This window comes from Euprymna scolopes, chromosome 15, assembly GCF_053919585.1.
Source record: "Euprymna scolopes isolate OS-2025 chromosome 15, ASM5391958v1, whole genome shotgun sequence".
Lineage (NCBI taxonomy): Eukaryota > Metazoa > Mollusca > Cephalopoda > Sepiida > Sepiolidae > Euprymna > Euprymna scolopes.
In genome coordinates this window covers 130190987-130213143 of record NC_136496.1, presented here as the reverse complement: position 1 = coordinate 130213143, position 22157 = coordinate 130190987, and the positions used below count along the sequence as shown (strand labels likewise).

Below are 22157 nucleotides of genomic sequence, written 5' to 3'. Positions count from 1 at the left end.
TTCACAGTAGAGATCCCTAGATGTAAGAGAGCTTTCTACTCAAGTAGTTTCTTCCCCAGAACTGCTAGACTTTGGAATTCCCTTCCGGGTCCCTGCTTCCCCACCTGTACTGACATGCAGAAGTTCAAGTGTAACCTGCTCCCCAACTCCCTACATAGTACTCCAGTAGCTCATATCCCTGATGTGCCTTGTCTGAGGTGAAAATGTAATAAAAAAAAAATGTTTTTTTTAATTTTTAAAAAATTCAGCACATTTGCTTTATACCAGATGAGCTGTTTTCTGATGGAGGACCAGAGTTCACTGCATCAGTCACCAGGCAGTTCCCAGAAAATTAGGGTATACATCATTGCCTTTCATCTATTGCTTTCTCACACAGCAATCGCAGGGCCAAGATTAGCATCAAAATCATCAAACGACTGTTCACTGAAAATACTCAGATTGCGAACTCAACACTGATGATGCATATATGATGATGATGATGCATATATGATGATGATGATGCATTCCAGTGTGCAACACTGCAATACAGGAACACTGCGAACAAAGACACCAAACTATCTCCTGCAATGTGCGTCTTTGGTGGGCCCATAAAGGGCTTCATACCCATTCTATCTGGCCATTACAGACCACATCACACATGGAGCGACATATCGTTGTCACAAGAGGAAACCCTGAGAAACAGGCATATGAAGTCTGCCAAATTACTTGCTGAACACCCAACACATCTACCAACTCTGGTTGTGGAGGATTTGGTCAGAATCCGAAACCAAACTGGCTGGCAACCACTCAAATGAGGGAAAAATTTAGTCAGGTTATCGAAGTGTGCCAGTTTGATCAGTATGTGGTACATGTTGATGGATCAGGTAGGGTGACTCTCTGAAAGAGAAAATTTCTTTGGAATTACATCCCCGTCTACGCTCCCAAAGATAAACTCATGATGGACAGCGACCTGATACCCCAGCAAAAACCATTAATGCAAGCCACACCCACATTTGATCATCGCGCTACTACAACAACCAAACAACCACATGATATCATGCTACCTAATGATAAACAGCACGCCTCTACTGCCACTATGCCACTATCGGTGCATGACATGCATCTTGACAGAGACGGACCAGATCTAGCGAAATCAGCAGTGACGTCAATGATCAGCCAACGACCTCCCCATCACTACAACAAACATCATGTGAGTGTCACCACCTATAATCCCCTCAACTCTGACAACCTTCAACCAACAGTAGCCAGAGGCACCTGTGCCTGCCATCAGAATTGTGACACCAAGGCGCTCGAATTGAAAGAAAATGAAGCCGCTATGGCTGAAAGACTATGTTCAAACAGTTGGGGCAGAATAAACCCCGGGCTAGAGAGCAGCGTACCCAGTGAAGGCCCATGATGTGTTTTTGTTTCTTTCTCTTTCAATATTTCTCGACCAGTGTGAAATTTTTTGTGTGTTCATTTACGTACATTGACAGTCATTTACAATCAGCCTTTGTCCCATCCATCGGAGGATGAACCAATGATTTAAGGGGGGGGGGAGATAGAGATATATGGATCGTAACTATACTTGTTACATTATGTGACTAACTATTCTACTGACTTAGTTCTACCAATATGTGTATTGCAAATCTTCATTTGTTAAATGCTATCAAAATAGTGTATGCTTATCTAAATAATAAAATAAAATGGCATTTATTAACTATACTAAAAAAAGTAACTTGTAATATGTTTCCAAACGAGATTTCCTTTTCTGTGAATTCCAAAGGTAATAGCTGTAGTTTAAAGAGAAGTATTATTATAACATTTATTCATGAACAAATTAGTTGATGTGGTGATGCCAGTGGCAGATGTTTGTACCACTAATACACTCTTCAAAGACATTTTTAATGATACATCTGACATTTTAAGCAGTATGAAATGGTTGGCATGTCGTGATTTAATCGACAACCAGCAGACATGTTCGGAATGTGATATAATTCCTAGATGTCATATGAACCTGCAATTTCAACGGAACAAGGAATATGTATTGTTGGATTGGTCTAAAATGTAGGAAAAGGAAAAATATTAGAGCAAGATCGTTCTTTGAAGGCAGCAAATTAAAGTTAAACATTTTAATCCTGATTTTATGTTGGTGGAGTCTAGAGACACTGATAAGAAAAGTTTCAAAGGAAACTAGTGTGTCATAAACAAGTTTAGTGGACTGGTTCAATTTCATCAGGGGCATTTGCGCAATATCCCTGATGGAAAATCCAGTTGAAATTGGTGATCTTGGAAGAACAAATGAGAGCACGTTTATGCATTGAAAATACAACCGAGGAAAATACCGAGAAGGGCGATGGGTTCTTGGTATGGTTGAGCACGAAACAAATGTAACGATGATGATGCCAGTCAACAATAGAGATGCTGAAACCCTACTGCCAATAATTCAGAAGCATGTGCAACCAGACACAAGGATGCTTGAAGATGGTTGGCATTCAGATAGTACCCTTCTTAACCATGAGGTGGTAAACCACAGGTATAGCTTCACAAATCCAGATGACCCTACCATTCATACAAATTGCATTGAAGGTAGCTGGAGGATTTGTAAAGCTAAATTCAGAGCTATGCGAGGTACTAATCCAGCAAACTCCAATAGTAATCAACAGGAATTTCTGTAACGGTGGTGAATAAAGGACAACCACTTTAGTAGCATTCTTTATTGGATACGGTTTTTTATGAATTTTGATTAAGAAAGAAAAAAAAACAATTCAAAATCATAAATATATTATTTATTAATAAAAATACATTTCATGAAAACACTTTTATTATAAAATGTTTCCGTTGTTTGATTAAAAGTTCTATTTAGGTTTGAATTAGAAACAAATCGAAACCTCGATAAAGTTTATGTTTCTATGTTAAATTTTAATGTAAAATTCATATTATTATTATTATTATTATTATGATACTGTTCTCATCTTCAGTGTGATTTTCACAACGTTTCGGTCAATGTAACCTCCGATGCAAGAACTCATGGTGCAGTGGTTAGAGTACTTGGAAAAATCAATTGTAAAAGTGATATTCTCCTGAAGGTTCAAGGTTCAATCCTTAGTGTGGGTGACTGGAAAAAAGAACCCATTTGCGAATTACTTAGGACCTTTATCCAGTCATGGATGACAGAACAAGAGCATGCTACCCCCATGAAATAAATAAAGGGTTCTGCTCGAAATTCCATCTAAATTCCCGAGTTCGACAGAAACATTCTCAAGTTCGGCAAGATACACCTGAAGAAGGTCGGAGGTTACATCGACCGAAACGTTGTGAAAATCACATTCAAGATGAGAACAATAGTCCGATGAATAATACGTATAACCAATCCTCATCTCCAAAATTCAGAAACGTTTTACTATTTAAATGAACGTTAAATTAAACTTAAATTATGTGATGTTTGATAAATTTTGTTGCTTGCTTAAAAAGTTCTAATAAAGATTGTTTACATTTTAACAATTTTTTTTTTTTATTCCCAACCTTTTCTTAACAATTATAATAGTAAATTATGTATGCGTTGGTCTTCCATACAATGAAATCTTATTCTATGATAACCGGAAGTAAATAATAAACTTTGATAATTTGATTCTTAAATTAAACCCAGAGTGCCCCCCCCCCTGCCCATCTTCTAACTTTTCTACTCTGGTATCTAAGTTCTTGCAGTGGAAAAGATCTAAACGTTTTGGATAACTTATTGTTCAACTACTGTTTACATATTTAAGGTGTGTATTGCTCAATAGATTTAAACCCGAAATGGCCCCTCATAGAATAAGATTTAAAAACAAATTTTTCATACCCACACATTACAATTTTTTGCTCGCAATAAACGCCGTAATTTTGTAACTTTACTTTGACTCTACGTGTCTCACCCAAGTTAGCTGGGAGTGGGTTAGGGTTAGGGTGGGGCTGCAGAATTTCCTAAAACCTTCAAATTTTCAAACATTTCTGTTATTCTTGCTATATTAGAGACGGTAAAAAAAAAAAAAAAAAATTAAAGTGTTCGTCATTCCCGATCAACGTTGGGTCTTAGCATTAAAAATAAAGAATAAAAAACTGGACATTACTTTTAAAATCATATTTACAGCTTTAAGGTTGGGTCGTTAAGCCAAGCAATTACAATGGAGTTATCGCACTGTTTTGTAAATAAAGCTGGATTTAAAATAGTCCGAATCAGTTATGCCGGGATGCCCATCCAGTCCACACCCAAAAAATAATAAAAATAAACATTGGCTTTTTAAATAATAACGTTATTATTTCAGCACGGATCAATAAGTGCCTAAAGTTGTTTTGTCGACATTTGAAAAAGAAGAAAAAGAGATAAAAAAAAAAGATCTGTTATTTGATTTTTGAGTCATTTCGCATGACGCAGGTGCGCTAAGCACACACACAAAAAAAATGGGGTTGACAATAACGACGAAAAAAGTGAAGTATGCCGACCTGTTATTTGGATTGTTTTACCTGTTGTCGTGGCCGCAAAGATGCCTGACGAAAATGACTAGTAAGTTAATAACATTTCAACCTTTTTTTTTAAGTTGATTTTTTTTTTTTTTAATTAACAGTTTTTGTTTTAAACTTATTTAACCGAAACATTTTTTAATCACGCACCTGCACCTGTCAATCGACAGAGTTTAAGTTAAAAACATCACCAGCGTCACTTAATTTTGTGAGTTTATTTTATTTGTTAATTAAAATAGTTGGTAAAATAGTAATTACAAATTATTTTATTTCTTGTTTATTAATTTTTTTTCGACCGAAACAGAGCCCAACCTGAGTTAAATCGGCTCATCAACGAGCTCAGGTGTGTGATTGTAGCTATTTACAATACCTCCCCACGGGACAGTTAGACACCAGGGTCGTTTTTTAATGTACACAAAATATTGTAACTATTTACAATACCTCCCCACGGGACAGTTAGACACCAGGGTCGTTTTTTAATGTACACAAAATATTGTAACTATTTACAATGCCTCCCCACGGGACAGTTAGACACCAGGGTCGTTTTTTAATGTACACAAGATATTGTAACTATTTACAATACCTCCCCACGGGACAGTTAGACACCAGGGTCGTTTTTTAATGTACACAAGATATTGTAGCTATTTACAATACCTCCCCACGGGACAGTTAGACACCAGGGTCGTTTTTTAATGTACACAAAATATTGTAGCTATTTACAATACCTCCCCACGGGACAGTTAGACACCAGGGTCGTTTTTTAATGTACACAAAATATTGTAGCTATTTACAATACCTCCCCACGGGACAGTTAGACACCAGGGTCGTTTTTTAATGTACACAAAATATTGTAACTATTTACAATACCTCCCCACGGGACAGTTAGACACCAGGGTCGTTTTTTAATGTACACAAGATATTGTAACTATTTACAATACCTCCCCACGGGACAGTTAGACACCAGGGTCGTTTTTTAATGTACACAAAATATTGTAGCTATTTACAATACCTCCCCACGGGACAGTTAGACACCAGGGTCGTTTTTTAATGTACACAAGATATTGTAACTATTTACAATACCTCCCCACGGGACAGTTAGACACCAGGGTCGTTTTTTAATGTACACAAAATATTGTAACTATTTACAATACCTCCCCACGGGACAGTTAGACACCAGGGTCGTTTTTTAATGTACACAAAATATTGTAACTATTTACAATACCTCCCCACGGGACAGTTAGACACCAGGGTCGTTTTTTAATGTACACAAAATATTGTAACTATTTACAATACCTCCCCACGGGACAGTTAGACACCAGGGTCGTTTTTTAATGTACACAAAATATTGTAACTATTTACAATACCTCCCCACGGGACAGTTAGACACCAGGGTCGTTTTTTAATGTACACAAAATATTGTAACTATTTACAATACCTCCCCACGGGACAGTTAGACACCAGGGTCGTTTTTTAATGTACACAAAATATTGTAACTATTTACAATACCTCCCCACGGGACAGTTAGACACCAGGGTCGTTTTTTAATGTACACAAAATATTGTAACTATTTACAATACCTCCCCACGGGACAGTTAGACACCAGGGTCGTTTTTTAATGTACACAAAATATTGTAACTATTTACAATACCTCCCCACGGGACAGTTAGACACCAGGGTCGTTTTTTAATGTACACAAAATATTGTAACTATTTACAATACCTCCCCACGGGACAGTTAGACACCAGGGTCGTTTTTTAATGTACACAAAATATTGTAACTATTTACAATACCTCCCCACGGGACAGTTAGACACCAGGGTCGTTTTTTAATGTACACAAAATATTGTAACTATTTACAATACCTCCCCACGGGACAGTTAGACACCAGGGTCGTTTTTTAATGTACACAAGATATTGTAACTATTTACAATACCTCCCCACGGGACAGTTAGACACCAGGGTCGTTTTTTAATGTACACAAAATATTGTAGCTATTTACAATGCCTCCCCACGGGACAGTTAGACACCAGGGTCGTTTTTTAATGTACACAAAATATTGTAGCTATTTACAATACCTCCCCACGGGACAGTTAGACACCAGGGTCGTTTTTTAATGTACACAAAATATTGTAACTATTTACAATGCCTCCCCACGGGACAGTTAGACACCAGGGTCGTTTTTTAATGTACACAAAATATTGTAACTATTTACAATACCTCCCCACGGGACAGTTAGACACCAGGGTCGTTTTTTAATGTACACAAAATATTGTAACTATTTACAATACCTCCCCACGGGACAGTTAGACACCAGGGTCGTTTTTTAATGTACACAAAATATTGTAACTATTTACAATACCTCCCCACGGGACAGTTAGACACCAGGGTCGTTTTTTAATGTACACAAAATATTGTAACTATTTACAATACCTCCCCACGGGACAGTTAGACACCAGGGTCGTTTTTTAATGTACACAAAATATTGTAACTATTTACAATACCTCCCCACGGGACAGTTAGACACCAGGGTCGTTTTTTAATGTACACAAAATATTGTAACTATTTACAATACCTCCCCACGGGACAGTTAGACACCAGGGTCGTTTTTTAATGTACACAAAATATTGTAACTATTTACAATACCTCCCCACGGGACAGTTAGACACCAGGGTCGTTTTTTAATGTACACAAAATATTGTAACTATTTACAATACCTCCCCACGGGACAGTTAGACACCAGGGTCGTTTTTTAATGTACACAAAATATTGTAACTATTTACAATACCTCCCCACGGGACAGTTAGACACCAGGGTCGTTTTTTAATGTACACAAAATATTGTAACTATTTACAATACCTCCCCACGGGACAGTTAGACACCAGGGTCGTTTTTTAATGTACACAAAATATTGTAACTATTTACAATACCTCCCCACGGGACAGTTAGACACCAGGGTCGTTTTTTAATGTACACAAAATATTGTAACTATTTACAATACCTCCCCACGGGACAGTTAGACACCAGGGTCGTTTTTTAATGTACACAAGATATTGTAACTATTTACAATACCTCCCCACGGGACAGTTAGACACCAGGGTCGTTTTTTAATGTACACAAAATATTGTAGCTATTTACAATACCTCCCCACGGGACAGTTAGACACCAGGGTCGTTTTTTAATGTACACAAAATATTGTAGCTATTTACAATACCTCCCCACGGGACAGTTAGACACCAGGGTCGTTTTTTAATGTACACAAAATATTGTAGCTATTTACAATGCCTCCCCACGGGACAGTTAGACACCAGGGTCGTTTTTTAATGTACACAAAATATTGTAGCTATTTACAATACCTCCCCACGGGACAGTTAGACACCAGGGTCGTTTTTTAATGTACACAAAATATTGTAACTATTTACAATGCCTCCCCACGGGACAGTTAGACACCAGGGTCGTTTTTTAATGTACACAAAATATTGTAACTATTTACAATACCTCCCCACGGGACAGTTAGACACCAGGGTCGTTTTTTAATGTACACAAAATATTGTAACTATTTACAATACCTCCCCACGGGACAGTTAGACACCAGGGTCGTTTTTTAATGTACACAAAATATTGTAACTATTTACAATACCTCCCCACGGGACAGTTAGACACCAGGGTCGTTTTTTAATGTACACAAAATATTGTAACTATTTACAATACCTCCCCACGGGACAGTTAGACACCAGGGTCGTTTTTTAATGTACACAAAATATTGTAGCTATTTACAATACCTCCCCACGGGACAGTTAGACACCAGGGTCGTTTTTTAATGTACACAAAATATTGTAGCTATTTACAATACCTCCCCACGGGACAGTTAGACACCAGGGTCGTTTTTTAATGTACACAAAATATTGTAGCTATTTACAATGCCTCCCCACGGGACAGTTAGACACCAGGGTCGTTTTTTAATGTACACAAAATATTGTAGCTATTTACAATACCTCCCCACGGGACAGTTAGACACCAGGGTCGTTTTTTAATGTACACAAAATATTGTAACTATTTACAATGCCTCCCCACGGGACAGTTAGACACCAGGGTCGTTTTTTAATGTACACAAAATATTGTAACTATTTACAATACCTCCCCACGGGACAGTTAGACACCAGGGTCGTTTTTTAATGTACACAAAATATTGTAACTATTTACAATACCTCCCCACGGGACAGTTAGACACCAGGGTCGTTTTTTAATGTACACAAAATATTGTAACTATTTACAATACCTCCCCACGGGACAGTTAGACACCAGGGTCGTTTTTTAATGTACACAAAATATTGTAACTATTTACAATACCTCCCCACGGGACAGTTAGACACCAGGGTCGTTTTTTAATGTACACAAAATATTGTAACTATTTACAATACCTCCCCACGGGACAGTTAGACACCAGGGTCGTTTTTTAATGTACACAAAATATTGTAACTATTTACAATACCTCCCCACGGGACAGTTAGACACCAGGGTCGTTTTTTAATGTACACAAAATATTGTAACTATTTACAATACCTCCCCACGGGACAGTTAGACACCAGGGTCGTTTTTTAATGTACACAAAATATTGTAACTATTTACAATACCTCCCCACGGGACAGTTAGACACCAGGGTCGTTTTTTAATGTACACAAAATATTGTAACTATTTACAATACCTCCCCACGGGACAGTTAGACACCAGGGTCGTTTTTTAATGTACACAAAATATTGTAGCTATTTACAATACCTCCCCACGGGACAGTTAGACACCAGGGTCGTTTTTTAATGTACACAAAATATTGTAGCTATTTACAATACCTCCCCACGGGACAGTTAGACACCAGGGTCGTTTTTTAATGTACACAAAATATTGTAACTATTTACAATACCTCCCCACGGGACAGTTAGACACCAGGGTCGTTTTTTAATGTACACAAAATATTGTAACTATTTACAATACCTCCCCACGGGACAGTTAGACACCAGGGTCGTTTTTTAATGTACACAAAATATTGTAACTATTTACAATACCTCCCCACGGGACAGTTAGACACCAGGGTCGTTTTTTAATGTACACAAAATATTGTAACTATTTACAATACCTCCCCACGGGACAGTTAGACACCAGGGTCGTTTTTTAATGTACACAAAATATTGTAACTATTTACAATACCTCCCCACGGGACAGTTAGACACCAGGGTCGTTTTTTAATGTACACAAAATATTGTAACTATTTACAATACCTCCCCACGGGACAGTTAGACACCAGGGTCGTTTTTTAATGTACACAAAATATTGTAACTATTTACAATACCTCCCCACGGGACAGTTAGACACCAGGGTCGTTTTTTAATGTACACAAAATATTGTAACTATTTACAATACCTCCCCACGGGACAGTTAGACACCAGGGTCGTTTTTTAATGTACACAAAATATTGTAGCTATTTACAATACCTCCCCACGGGACAGTTAGACACCAGGGTCGTTTTTTAATGTACACAAAATATTGTAACTATTTACAATACCTCCCCACGGGACAGTTAGACACCAGGGTCGTTTTTTAATGTACACAAAATATTGTAACTATTTACAATACCTCCCCACGGGACAGTTAGACACCAGGGTCGTTTTTTAATGTACACAAAATATTGTAACTATTTACAATACCTCCCCACGGGACAGTTAGACACCAGGGTCGTTTTTTAATGTACACAAAATATTGTAACTATTTACAATGCCTCCCCACGGGACAGTTAGACACCAGGGTCGTTTTTTAATGTACACAAAATATTGTAACTATTTACAATGCCTCCCCACGGGACAGTTAGACACCAGGGTCGTTTTTTAATGTACACAAAATATTGTAACTATTTACAATACCTCCCCACGGGACAGTTAGACACCAGGGTCGTTTTTTAATGTACACAAAATATTGTAACTATTTACAATGCCTCCCCACGGGACAGTTAGACACCAGGGTCGTTTTTTAATGTACACAAAATATTGTAACTATTTACAATACCTCCCCACGGGACAGTTAGACACCAGGGTCGTTTTTTAATGTACACAAAATATTGTAACTATTTACAATGCCTCCCCACGGGACAGTTAGACACCAGGGTCGTTTTTTAATGTACACAAAATATTGTAACTATTTACAATACCTCCCCACGGGACAGTTAGACACCAGGGTCGTTTTTTAATGTACACAAAATATTGTAACTATTTACAATGCCTCCCCACGGGACAGTTAGACACCAGGGTCGTTTTTTAATGTACACAAAATATTGTAACTATTTACAATACCTCCCCACGGGACAGTTAGACACCAGGGTCGTTTTTTAATGTACACAAAATATTGTAACTATTTACAATGCCTCCCCACGGGACAGTTAGACACCAGGGTCGTTTTTTAATGTACACAAAATATTGTAACTATTTACAATACCTCCCCACGGGACAGTTAGACACCAGGGTCGTTTTTTAATGTACACAAAATATTGTAACTATTTACAATGCCTCCCCACGGGACAGTTAGACACCAGGGTCGTTTTTTAATGTACACAAAATATTGTAACTATTTACAATACCTCCCCACGGGACAGTTAGACACCAGGGTCGTTTTTTAATGTACACAAAATATTGTAACTATTTACAATGCCTCCCCACGGGACAGTTAGACACCAGGGTCGTTTTTTAATGTACACAAAATATTGTAACTATTTACAATGCCTCCCCACGGGACAGTTAGACACCAGGGTCGTTTTTTAATGTACACAAAATATTGTAGCTATTTACAATGCCTCCCCACGGGACAGAGTTAGACACCAGGGTTGTTTTTTAACGTACACAAAATATTGTAGCTCGCATAATAAACCTTCAAAGTTAAACTAAAAAAGAACAAAAATATTGCCATGTTCTATTTTAAGAGAATCGGTTTCTTCAATTTAGTTATTTAACGTTTCCAATCGATGTAATTTCCGATTTTTTTTAGGTGCGTCTTTTCGAACTTCGCAACGTTCGGGTCGAGCTAGAGAACCTGTACAGAATTTCGAACTGTATTATTTAATTCATGAGGATAGATTGTTCTTGTTCCGTCAGACCGACTAGGTGTTAATTTATGTTAGTATTAGTTATTACTTCCTGTAGTCAAATTCGAACTTTCAACCTCCAGAAGATTCGTTTTAAACTTTAAACTGATTTTTAGTCCACTCCGTTAACCGATGGGTCCATGTTCAAAGTTCCATCTATCTTGTAGTGAACAGGTGGATATGTTATACATCCACCAGTCGTACAAAATATGAAAAATGATTTGAATTGGGAAAGGAAAAATGAATTGCTCTGAGGAAGGAACGAACAACGCGTTTACTTGAATTAAACGAACTAGAATTTATTATATTTTTCCCATTTTACTTAGTTTTTTTCCCATTTTACTTAGTTTTTTTTTCCATTTTTCTCAGTTTTTTTCCATTTTAGTTTTTATTCCAGTTTTCTAATTTTCTTTTCAATTTTTCTGTTAATTTATTTAAAGGGAGTTTTTCTTTGGTAATTGTGACTTGGTAGACCAACACAAAACTAATCAGAAATTTGCACGCTTACACATACAACAATGACCACCACCACTTGTAACAAAGAATTATATTGCTTAATATCCGGAAAACTACTTATTTACGGAAAATTTAAATGTGATCTTCGTTTTCAGAACAGCCGAAAACCCCTGGAAAACAAGCCCCTCCCCCAAGGTGACCATAAAGTAGGTGCTCATTTTACGTTAAATTAATAGATAAAAGTGATCCCCCACTTTTTGAAACTTTTATTTCTTCATATCTTGGAAACTACTCGTTGGCTGGAATTTTAAACGTTATTTCCCTTTTCAGCGCCCTCGAAAACCTTTACAAGTGATAATTTTAAAAAAATTTTCAAGGATGGAAAGGGTCTTCATATTTACCAATAATTAAAAAAAAATAATAAATAAGTGGAAGAAGTTTTGTTTCATTTCCTTAGGATAAGATTTCATGTTTTTGTTTGGTTTTATTTAAAATTTCAAAATATTGCTCTAATAACGAAAAAATAGCATAAATTATCCCAACTAAGCGATAGTCTAATGTAAAAAAAAAATCCTAATAAGAAGATTCCCACTGTGTCATATCCGATCAACCTCTGCGTTCCATGTTGAAAAAGAATGTGTCCTCTTTAGTAGCAGACCTGACAGAATGGTTAATTGTAGGTATAGACCGATTCATACCCTCCCAAAAATTTAAGCAATAACCTAACAGCCAGCCATGGTTCTCCCCAGAATTTGCTGCTGCCATTGCACACCGAAATCACTTTTTCCATAGCTACCAACATAATAGATGCACTGATACTAAAACCGCTTTCAGGACTGCTAGCAACCACTGTAAAAGAGTAATAAAAAATGCAAGAGAGTTATATGCTCAGTCCGTTAAATCTAAAGTAGCTGAGCAGCGGCTTGGTTCCTACCAGTTCTGGCAAATAGCAAAGAGAATCCTGAACAGAAGCTTGTTTTATCCCAACCATCATCAATGGACCTGAGGTCATCTCGTCAGCATCAGACAAGGCTAAACTATTTGCCAAGAACTTTACAGCTAATTCTACCCTATGCGACCAAAGCCATCAACCCTCCTGTATTTCCGCCTGCAACAGATAACACGCTAAGCGACATACAAATATCTGTGCGTGATGTTGCCAAGCTAATCAAGAACCTTGATTCTAGTAAAGCAACTGGCCCTGACGGCATTCCAATTATAGTGTCAAAAAAGCTTCAACCAGAACTTGCTCCCATACTTAGAGAACTGTTTCAGCGTTGTCTTAACGAAAATTGCTTCCCAACAACCTGGAAAACCTCATCAGTATGCCCTGTATTTAAGAATTCAGGTGATAGGCCAATAAGTCATGAGTAAGTTGCTTGAATCCTTATTAAATAAAGTAGTCAACCACCTCAGCAGAAATAACCTTCTTAGTTACATGCAATATGGTTTTAGTTCTGCTAGATCTACAGCAGATGGGCTAACGGTTATATCTCATAGAATTAGTGAATCTATTGACAAAGGTTTCCTTTCTAGGGCAATTACTCTTGACATATCAAATGCCTTTGATAGGGTATGGCATAAAGGCCTACTTCACAAGATTTCCAGCTATGGTATAGCTGGAAATGTCTTCTCAATTATTAAATCATTTCTATCTAATAGGCTCATAAGAATAGCATTAAAGTTGATATTTTCCTTTTTACATAATTGTTATTTTATCAACTTGCATGAAAGCTATGTAAAAGATGCTTAAAACTGTTTGAATTATGCAAATACCATCAGTAGTTCAAAAGTTATGAGAATTTTAAGTGCCAAAGTTTAGGTTTTTCCGTGGACATTTTTCTTTAGAAAAAGTGGACTAAATTACGGACCTCAACATTTCAAGAAATTCGGTAATTTCGCCACCATTTATTTATTTTTCAAGTTATTCTCATGAAACTTGGCACTCTTATGTAAAATTGTGTGCTTTCTCTGATTATGCAGTCAAATCTGTATCCCTTTATATAAGCCATGAATTATAAATTAAGATGTACAAATTTCAGTTTTTTTTTTTTTTTTAACTGGTGCATGGTTTCATACAGTGGGTGTCTCTTCATGAACAAAACTAAGTATTATACTGGTATTTAAATATAGCTTTATTGAGAATAGGTATTTACCTACCTCCGCACCAAAGGAGAGCTTAATCTGGGATGTAGCCATTGAATGCCTAAAGAGCATTAAACTTTTTCATATAGATTTTGGATTTCTGTAAAAGATGGAAATTCCCAGAATCAACCAGAACTTATACATTTTGGGACCAGTCCAATTTTCAATTTTGTAAATCCTCTCTATCTGACCCAAAATATACCCCTATTTTCTGAGATGCAACCATAAATCATACTCTACATGAATCCTCAATGTAACTTTCACACTACCAGGATACCAGGAATCCTGATAAACAACAACTATATCTTCACCAGTTGATGGTAATTTTTGTCATTTCTATTCTGTTGTTTTACTGAAAATTCAATTATGTAAACAAAGAAATAAAACGGTAATTTTTTACGTTGTTTCCACCTTAACATTTAAAATGATTACTTCTATTGGTTTTAGAGTATGCTGAAAACGAATATCGCATTTAAATTTTCTGCAAATAAGTAGTTTTCCAGATATTAAGGAATGTTATTTATGTTATCACTGGTGGCCATCTTGGTACAAGCAAGTGCAACCCTGAGAAACTATGCACAAACACGCATACTAAGATGGCCACCAGCAATAACATAAGAAATGACATTGCTTAATATCTGGAAAGCTACTTATTTGCAGAAAATTTAAATGCAATATTCGTTTTCAGCATACCGGAAAACCTTAAGATAGACATTTTAAAGAAAAATGTTAAGGTGGAAACAAGGTAAAAATTTACAAAATGCATCACAATGAAATTCTTTATCGAACTGCATAATTATTATTATTATTATTTAGATATTCTCAGTTAAATAAAAACTGGTTTGTTTTACAGATTCGAAAAAATGGTCTTGAAAATGGGTTAAAAATTTCAAATTTCACGATATTTTTTTTTTATTTAATTGTTAGGTGAAAGTACAGAATAGTTAACAAAACACACCTTTCCTATCCCATGTTAAGAATGGGTTTCTAAATAATAACGTTATTTCAGTATGCTGATCTCTTGAGACTGTAAGATAAATATATTCAAGGGTTTCATGTGTATTTGAAATCATAAAAAGTTTAAATTTAAAATAATATCCAGCCCTTATTTGATAAATGAATGTTTGTATACTCATGCATAAAATTAATAGAAAATTTTCATGTGTAATACATTTGTTACTGATGAATCAGTTCTTATCAAAACTAAATGCTGTTCAAGATAAGGTTCAGTGAAATGAATAAATTGTCAGATGAAAGATACTGTGTGTAGTTGAAAATAATTTTTTAAAATGTGTAAAATTTGGTTATTTATGATAATGTGTCTGTTGACATTGAAATTGAAGCTGACTAAGTTGTAACCCAAAAGAGAGCATTTCTGTGGTAACGTGTTTCACAGATGGAAAATTCTTGAAAAGAAACTGCTTGTGAGAATTCTGCTGTAAAAAGTAGAATTCTTTGCAGTTTGTGGATATGTTCTTCTTATGAACGTCTGAAAGGTTGGTGTAGCACCTTTCATGAAAACAATGGTAGGGTAGAGAAAGACTAGCTAGGTTTCTTATGTGATAAAGAGGTTGTAGCAGTGGCGGCTCGTGCCTGAGATTAGTGGGGGTGCTGCTTCAAAAATTTTACGTATTTTTTTAATATCGTGTAAAGGAATTCGAATATATAAATAAATATTTAATCAAATAATAAACAAACATTCAAATAAATATTCAAATATATAACAAAGACAAATAATCAATCAGAAATGGATAATACGCAAAAACTTTTTTATTAAAAAGATTTTTTTATATTATGTAGACTTTACAGAATAAAAATAATATATATATTTATTCCTTTTAAACTTTTCAGATTAAATAAAAGTTTGCGTTTTTTTTTTTTTTTTTGCAAACAAACGAAAAACATTTTTAAAAATAACTTATTTTTTATAAAAACAAAAAAGAAAAACTTTGAAATTTACTTGCCTCCCTACGAGGGTTAATTTAAGAGTTTACTATTTGAAAATAGCGTTTTATTTAATAACAGTTTTATTTACAAAATTTATTTTTAAAGATGTATTTATAACAAAACGTATTTGTAAATAAAATGCAAAATAAAAAAGTTTACATTTTTATATAGTGAGCAAACAAACAAAAATATTTAAAGATAAAAAATTTTATTTACAAATCTTTTAACAATTTGCTGTTTATATAAAAAGAACAAACTTGGCTATTTACTGACCTTCCCATGCCGGTAAAGATCGACATAAAGTGGAGATTTATTATAAGAAAATAGGATGTCATATATAAGCATTATAAAACATCGAATTTTAATGTAGCTTTCTTCCCCAAAAAACAAAAAATTAAAATTGTCTCAGTCCAGAAGGATTTCTAATTACTTTTTTTAATGCGTATTATCTGACCCATCTACTAACATATTCAATGTAAAGTTTAAACATGCATAATTATAAAAAACTGTGTTTTTTTTTTTACTTACAAACACATTTTAATTAAAAAATCTGGTCTAAAAAGTCCATTTTTCAAAGTGTAAAACTTCTAACATTGTCCTTGTCGGAGGCAAATAAGTGCTAATTTTTTTATATCTAAAACACACGTTAAAAAGATTTCTAACTAAAATGTATTTTCAACATAAACTGTTTCTTCGCTTTTTTCCTACTAGGAAAAAATGTAAACAGTTTTTTTTTTTTTGTAAAGTTTAGTTGTTGCAAAATAAATAGCATTTAAAACTACTTTAAAGAAACAAACAAAAAGGCAGGTAGATGGAAAAGTAACTTTATTTTTATGGTAAGATTTATTTATTGTATATTTGGTTTTTACCCTTGGCCGCGTGTTAGCTTCACTGCTAAATTCCCGAATACTTTTAATAAATAAAAATAAACAGTTTCTGCATATTATATATTTCCGTCTGCTACCAACTTAAATCGCAACGCTAAAAGTGTGCGTATTTAAAAAAAAAAAATAGCACAATATTTTATGTACAAGAAAACGTTATGTGCAGATTTTAATAATAATTTTAAAAAATATAAGTAAACCTCCTTTTTTTTTCAATAACAATGTTATTATATCTATACAGGCGCACACTCTAAGCAAATAACGAATTTCACGACACGGAACTGCGCCAAGCGACAGTTCTTCAAGAGGTTTTCATCGGCTGCCTAAAGCGTCTAATCCGCGCATGCGTACAAGAGAATTTCATTAAGAAGGTGTAACTGTGAATTTCGCAGCTCCAAGCAAGTTTTATTTTTGCTATTATATGAATTTGGAGATACCGACATTAAAGTTAATGATTTTATAATGTACACATAGAAAAAATAATAATAATAATAACAATAATATTAATAATAAACAAACGTATTATTTTTAATTTTATCATTAATATTGTGTAGAAATAACTTGGGGGTGCTGCAGTCCCACAGCTCCATGCACGAGCCGCCACTGGGTTGTAGAGAAGAGAATAGATCAACCTCCTCCACTAGATTATGAAGTTGATTTTGAACTCTGTCAAAGAATGAAAAAATGCTCTAAGCAACACCTCAATTTAGAAACGGCATCCAACTTAGGATGTATTTGAGTTTTGTAAAGCGTCAGGAGTTTATACTTTTGCAGTAGTAAAAAACATCCATCCATTTTTTTCAGCAACCTAAAAAATAGATTGGATACAGGTCTTTTATTTTAGATCTGGTATGAAGTTCTAGAATTTTCATTGCAACTGAAGAAAGTGTCTGAGCATTGGTAGTGAAAGCAGAGAAGCTTGGTTAAAATTAAAAAGCAAATTTCCCCCCTTTGTACCTCATGCTTCAGATAAGAAGTGCAAGAATCAGCAAGATTTTGATCACAAAAGCTCTTCAAACTGTTGCCGTATATTAAAAATATACAAATTTGCATATCAGAATCAAATGGATAAAATTATTGTAGAGCAATATTGTAGGGTAACGCTGTCTGCCCCCCCCCCAATTGAGATTCTATTTTTAGGCGATTACGTGTGAATATCCTGAAAAACTTGATAAAGAAAAAACAAAAAAAGGACAATTTAGAATTATGAATGAAAGATCAGTTTCGAATATAAATTAAACCGTTCTTGCATTTTACAGCAGATAACCATTTTTTTTTTTTCTTTTTACTATGTCAGATAAATTATGCATGTTCTTTTTTGGAAGGTTCTACTTTTTTCTTTTTTTATCTTGCATGGAGGTCACCACTTATCAAGGCCCGGAAGCCACTTGGGGATAAGGGTTATTGCGTGTACAATAATCATTAGCATTGGAGATTTGATAGTCTTACTTAAAGGGGCGGTTCATCAAGAATTTGTTTATGTTGGACTTGAAGACATCCAAGTTATAGTCAGGTAGGAAGTAGGCAAGCGGAAGAGAGTTCCACAGGCGTGCAGTTCTAAGAAAGAAGCTTTGTTCATTGAATCTACGGTGTGATTTAGGCACAGATAGAGAGTGAGGAAAATTATTGACAGTAGTTTCAGCTAGACGGGTGTTTATCGTGAAAGATTGGCGAGGGGGGACCAGAAATTGGAGCTCAGACGAGCACTTGCCATGAAAATAACGCTAAAATAAAAACAGGCTCGCAACGTCTCTTCTGTGGGAGAGAAGTTGCAGGGAAGAGAAAAGTCACAAAGTCTATTTTGTACTCTGTCAGGGCAGGATAGGCTGTTTTTAGCAACTCCTGCCCAGATGTGGCAGCAGTACTACCTTCTTGAACGTACTTGGTTTTTATATAAATAGATTTTTAGGCTATTGCATATCATTTTATGTCCTTGTCACTCAAACTTAGGGTTAGTGGTAAAAAGATTAGTTAGTTTCTTTAAAAAATTAGAATGATCCGGAAATGAGATATCATTTTACATTGTGTTTATTTTTATTTATTTATTTTTTTCCATTTTCACCCCAAACAAGGCACAGTACCACTTTGATGTAGGGAGCTACTATCGGGGACATAAGTTGCAGGGGTACTATGTAGGGAGTTGAGCAGTAAGATGTCTGTTCACATTACACTTGAACTTCTGCATGTCAGTACAGTTGGAAAAGCAGGAACCCAGAAGGGAGTTTCAAAGTCTAGCAGTTCTGGGGAAGAAACTATTAGAGTAGAAGGCTTTCTTACATCTAGAGATCTCTACTGTGAAGGGGTGGGATTTAGCTGCTTATCGGGTTTGTCGGGGTATTTCGGTCGAGGGGGGGGGGTACAAGGGCCTGTAGATCGTCGGTGCATCCACCATTAAAATACTTGTAGAATAGGCAGACGGATGCAAGATTTCGTCGATGAGATAGAGGCTGAAGCCTAGATGACAGTTCAGGATCTATCAGGTTGACGACCTTCTTTTGAGTCCTATCCAGGAGCGAGAGACTAGCAGCAGATGCGCCAGCCCAAATGTGACAACAGTAGTGCATAGATGGGCGAATGGTTGCCTTGTAGAGGTACAGGATACTTTCAGGCATAAGCCCACCTTCCTCGCAGCGGCTCTGGCAATGCTCTCAATGTATCTGTTCCAACTCGTATTCCCTGCGAACGTTAAGCCGAGGAGTTTGAAGAAGTACTTTTAAGTAATGTATGATTAACCTAGCTATTGGTGGTAGAGAAACGAGTTTAGTCTTGGCAGAATTGAATGTGACCATTCATTTTTGTCCCCATTCCTCTAAGGTTTCTGCCATTTCTTTAGATATGTGTTCATTTGTTTTCCTGTTGTGTCTGTTATAGAGCGTGGTGTCATCAGCAAATATACCCATCTCAGAGACAATTTTATCAGGGAGGTAATTTATGATTTTTAGGAATAATAAAGGTCTAAGAATAGACCCCTGAGGTACACTCGTATTTATATCATGTTTAGACATACCACTGTCAAGGAAAACCTGGATTCTTCTCTTATTTAAGAAGGATTTAATTATGTTAAGTATTCGTCCAATTATACCATAGGATCTTATTTTCCTGAGAAGACCATCATGCTATACCCTGTCAAACTTCTTAGATGTATCTAGAGCTACTGCTCTATCCTCCCCTGCTTTGTCCAGTGTATGGTATACATGTTCAGAGATTATAGTTAGGATATTTGCTGTGGAATAGGCTTGCCTAAATTCATATTGTTGGTCGGTCAGAAGTTTAGCAACTGTAAGGGGATGAACTAGAGCTTGATTAATTATGGACTCAAATATTTTGGCGAAAAGAGGGAGGAGGTTTGACTTTGCTAAAGTATTTCGACCTTTCTAAAAAAAAACCCTACGTTAATTGAAATTCCATATCACATCAATAAGTAAAAAAAAAGGCCGTCTCAACCCATCTACCTTTCTTTCTATCTTTCATAATTGTTACCACACAAAAGACTTTCTTTGTAGCTGAGAGCAAAATCTTAGCAGCAGATAATTTGTAAACTTTTTTTTGGCTAAAAGTTTTTTTTATTTTCCTAATAAAATTGTTTGTTTGTTTCTCTTGTCATTTTTTGTTGCTTTTCTTTGTCTTTGTAACGTTTTTATACATCAAAGTGACCTTCAATGAAAGTGATAATAATTTCGACAAAGTTACATCGGCTGAAACATTGTGAGAATAACACCTAAGATTAGAACGGTATTCCCAATAATCCAAATGATACAATTATCATTTATTACTATAGAAGTACTATTATATACTCTATATTATCTGGGTTTTTTTTTATATACTTTATGTACTTATTTTTTTTTTGTTTTTTACTCTATATTATTACTAGAATATGTACCCAACATTGGCAGGTATTAAACATGACATTAAATTCCTTAAAAATCAATGGAGTAAAAAAAACAAAAAAAAACAAAAAGAAACTGAGGCATATGCATGCGAGTATAATGTTTTTCTCAACAGTTCACTTCTTGTAAATAAAAAAAAAAAAGTACTTGAGCTGAGATCGAAACCAAAACCTAAAGAAAGTCAAGTATGATAACAATTAGGTCAGCCTCACACGATTTGTGAAAAAGTGTTTTCAAACCTACTTATTCTTAACATTATGTGAACGATTCACACGTGTAGTTGTGAAACAGTTGACAAACGGATAAAAATTTTGGCCCCTTAGTAGCCCCCTTTTTTTAATGTTTGAATAACCTGTATACAAAGTTTCAACTCTGTATATCAAAAATTTGTTGAGTATATAGGTTGAGAAGTGTCCTCAGACACATTTTGACTTTTATAGATATACTAACGGGGGGGGGGGGGTACCCGGCGTAGCCCGAGTGTTTGGAGGTGTGTGTGCTCGGGCGGGGGTGGGGGGTGTTAATCAAAACATAAGAATAAGCGAAGTAAAAAAAAAACAAAAAAGAAAACAGAAAAACGAACGTTACAACTTATCTGAAAAATAAAGCGGGGGGGGGGGGGGGTACCCGGGCAATGGGGGGGGGGGTAATCAAAACATAAGAAGCGAAGTAAATATTTTTAAAAGTTAAAACTTAAAAAATCGAAAAAAAAACACAAAAAAACTAACATAAGGCAAACGAACGATGTTAAATGTAAAAATTGGAAAAAAGAAAACAGAAAAACGAACGTTAAAACTACTTTAAAAAATCTGAAAAATAAAAACAAAAAAAAAAACATGTGAAAAATGGCTTAAATAAGCCTGTTTCAATATTAAAATTTAAAAAATCGGTGGGTACCCGGCGTTGGCCGGGTGTTTTTGGGTGTGTGTGGTCGGTCAGGCGTGGGGGGGGGGGGTGTTAATGAAAACCTAAGAATAAGCGAAGTAAAAAAAAGACAGAAAAACAAACGTTACGTGAAAAATGGCTTAAATAACCCTGCTTCAAAATCAAAAAAAAAAAAACATCTCACATCACGATTCGAACCCAAAACGTTTAGATAATGAACCAATGCTCTAACCAACTGAGCTAACACAACGTAAATGAAATTGCGTCAGTTCTTCAAATATTTAAACTAAATCAGGTTATGACGTCGTCTGACGCATGTGTAGAACCGATCTTGTCATGAGAGGACGGTTTTTGC

General features: G+C 35.5%; 1 protein-coding gene across 1 annotated transcript in view; it reads left to right on the top strand.

Moving 5' to 3' along the window:
• Positions 1 to 3677: 3677 nt before the first annotated feature.
• LOC145294139 (uncharacterized) overlaps positions 3678 to 22157 on the top strand; it is an 84431-nt gene continuing 65951 nt past the window's right edge. Inside the window, exon 1 of the mRNA XM_080141245.1 lies at positions 3678 to 4522. Coding sequence (XP_079997371.1) covers positions 4420 to 4522 — 103 coding nt within the window. The 5' untranslated portion in view covers positions 3678 to 4419. The remainder of the gene's footprint in view (positions 4523 to 22157) is intronic.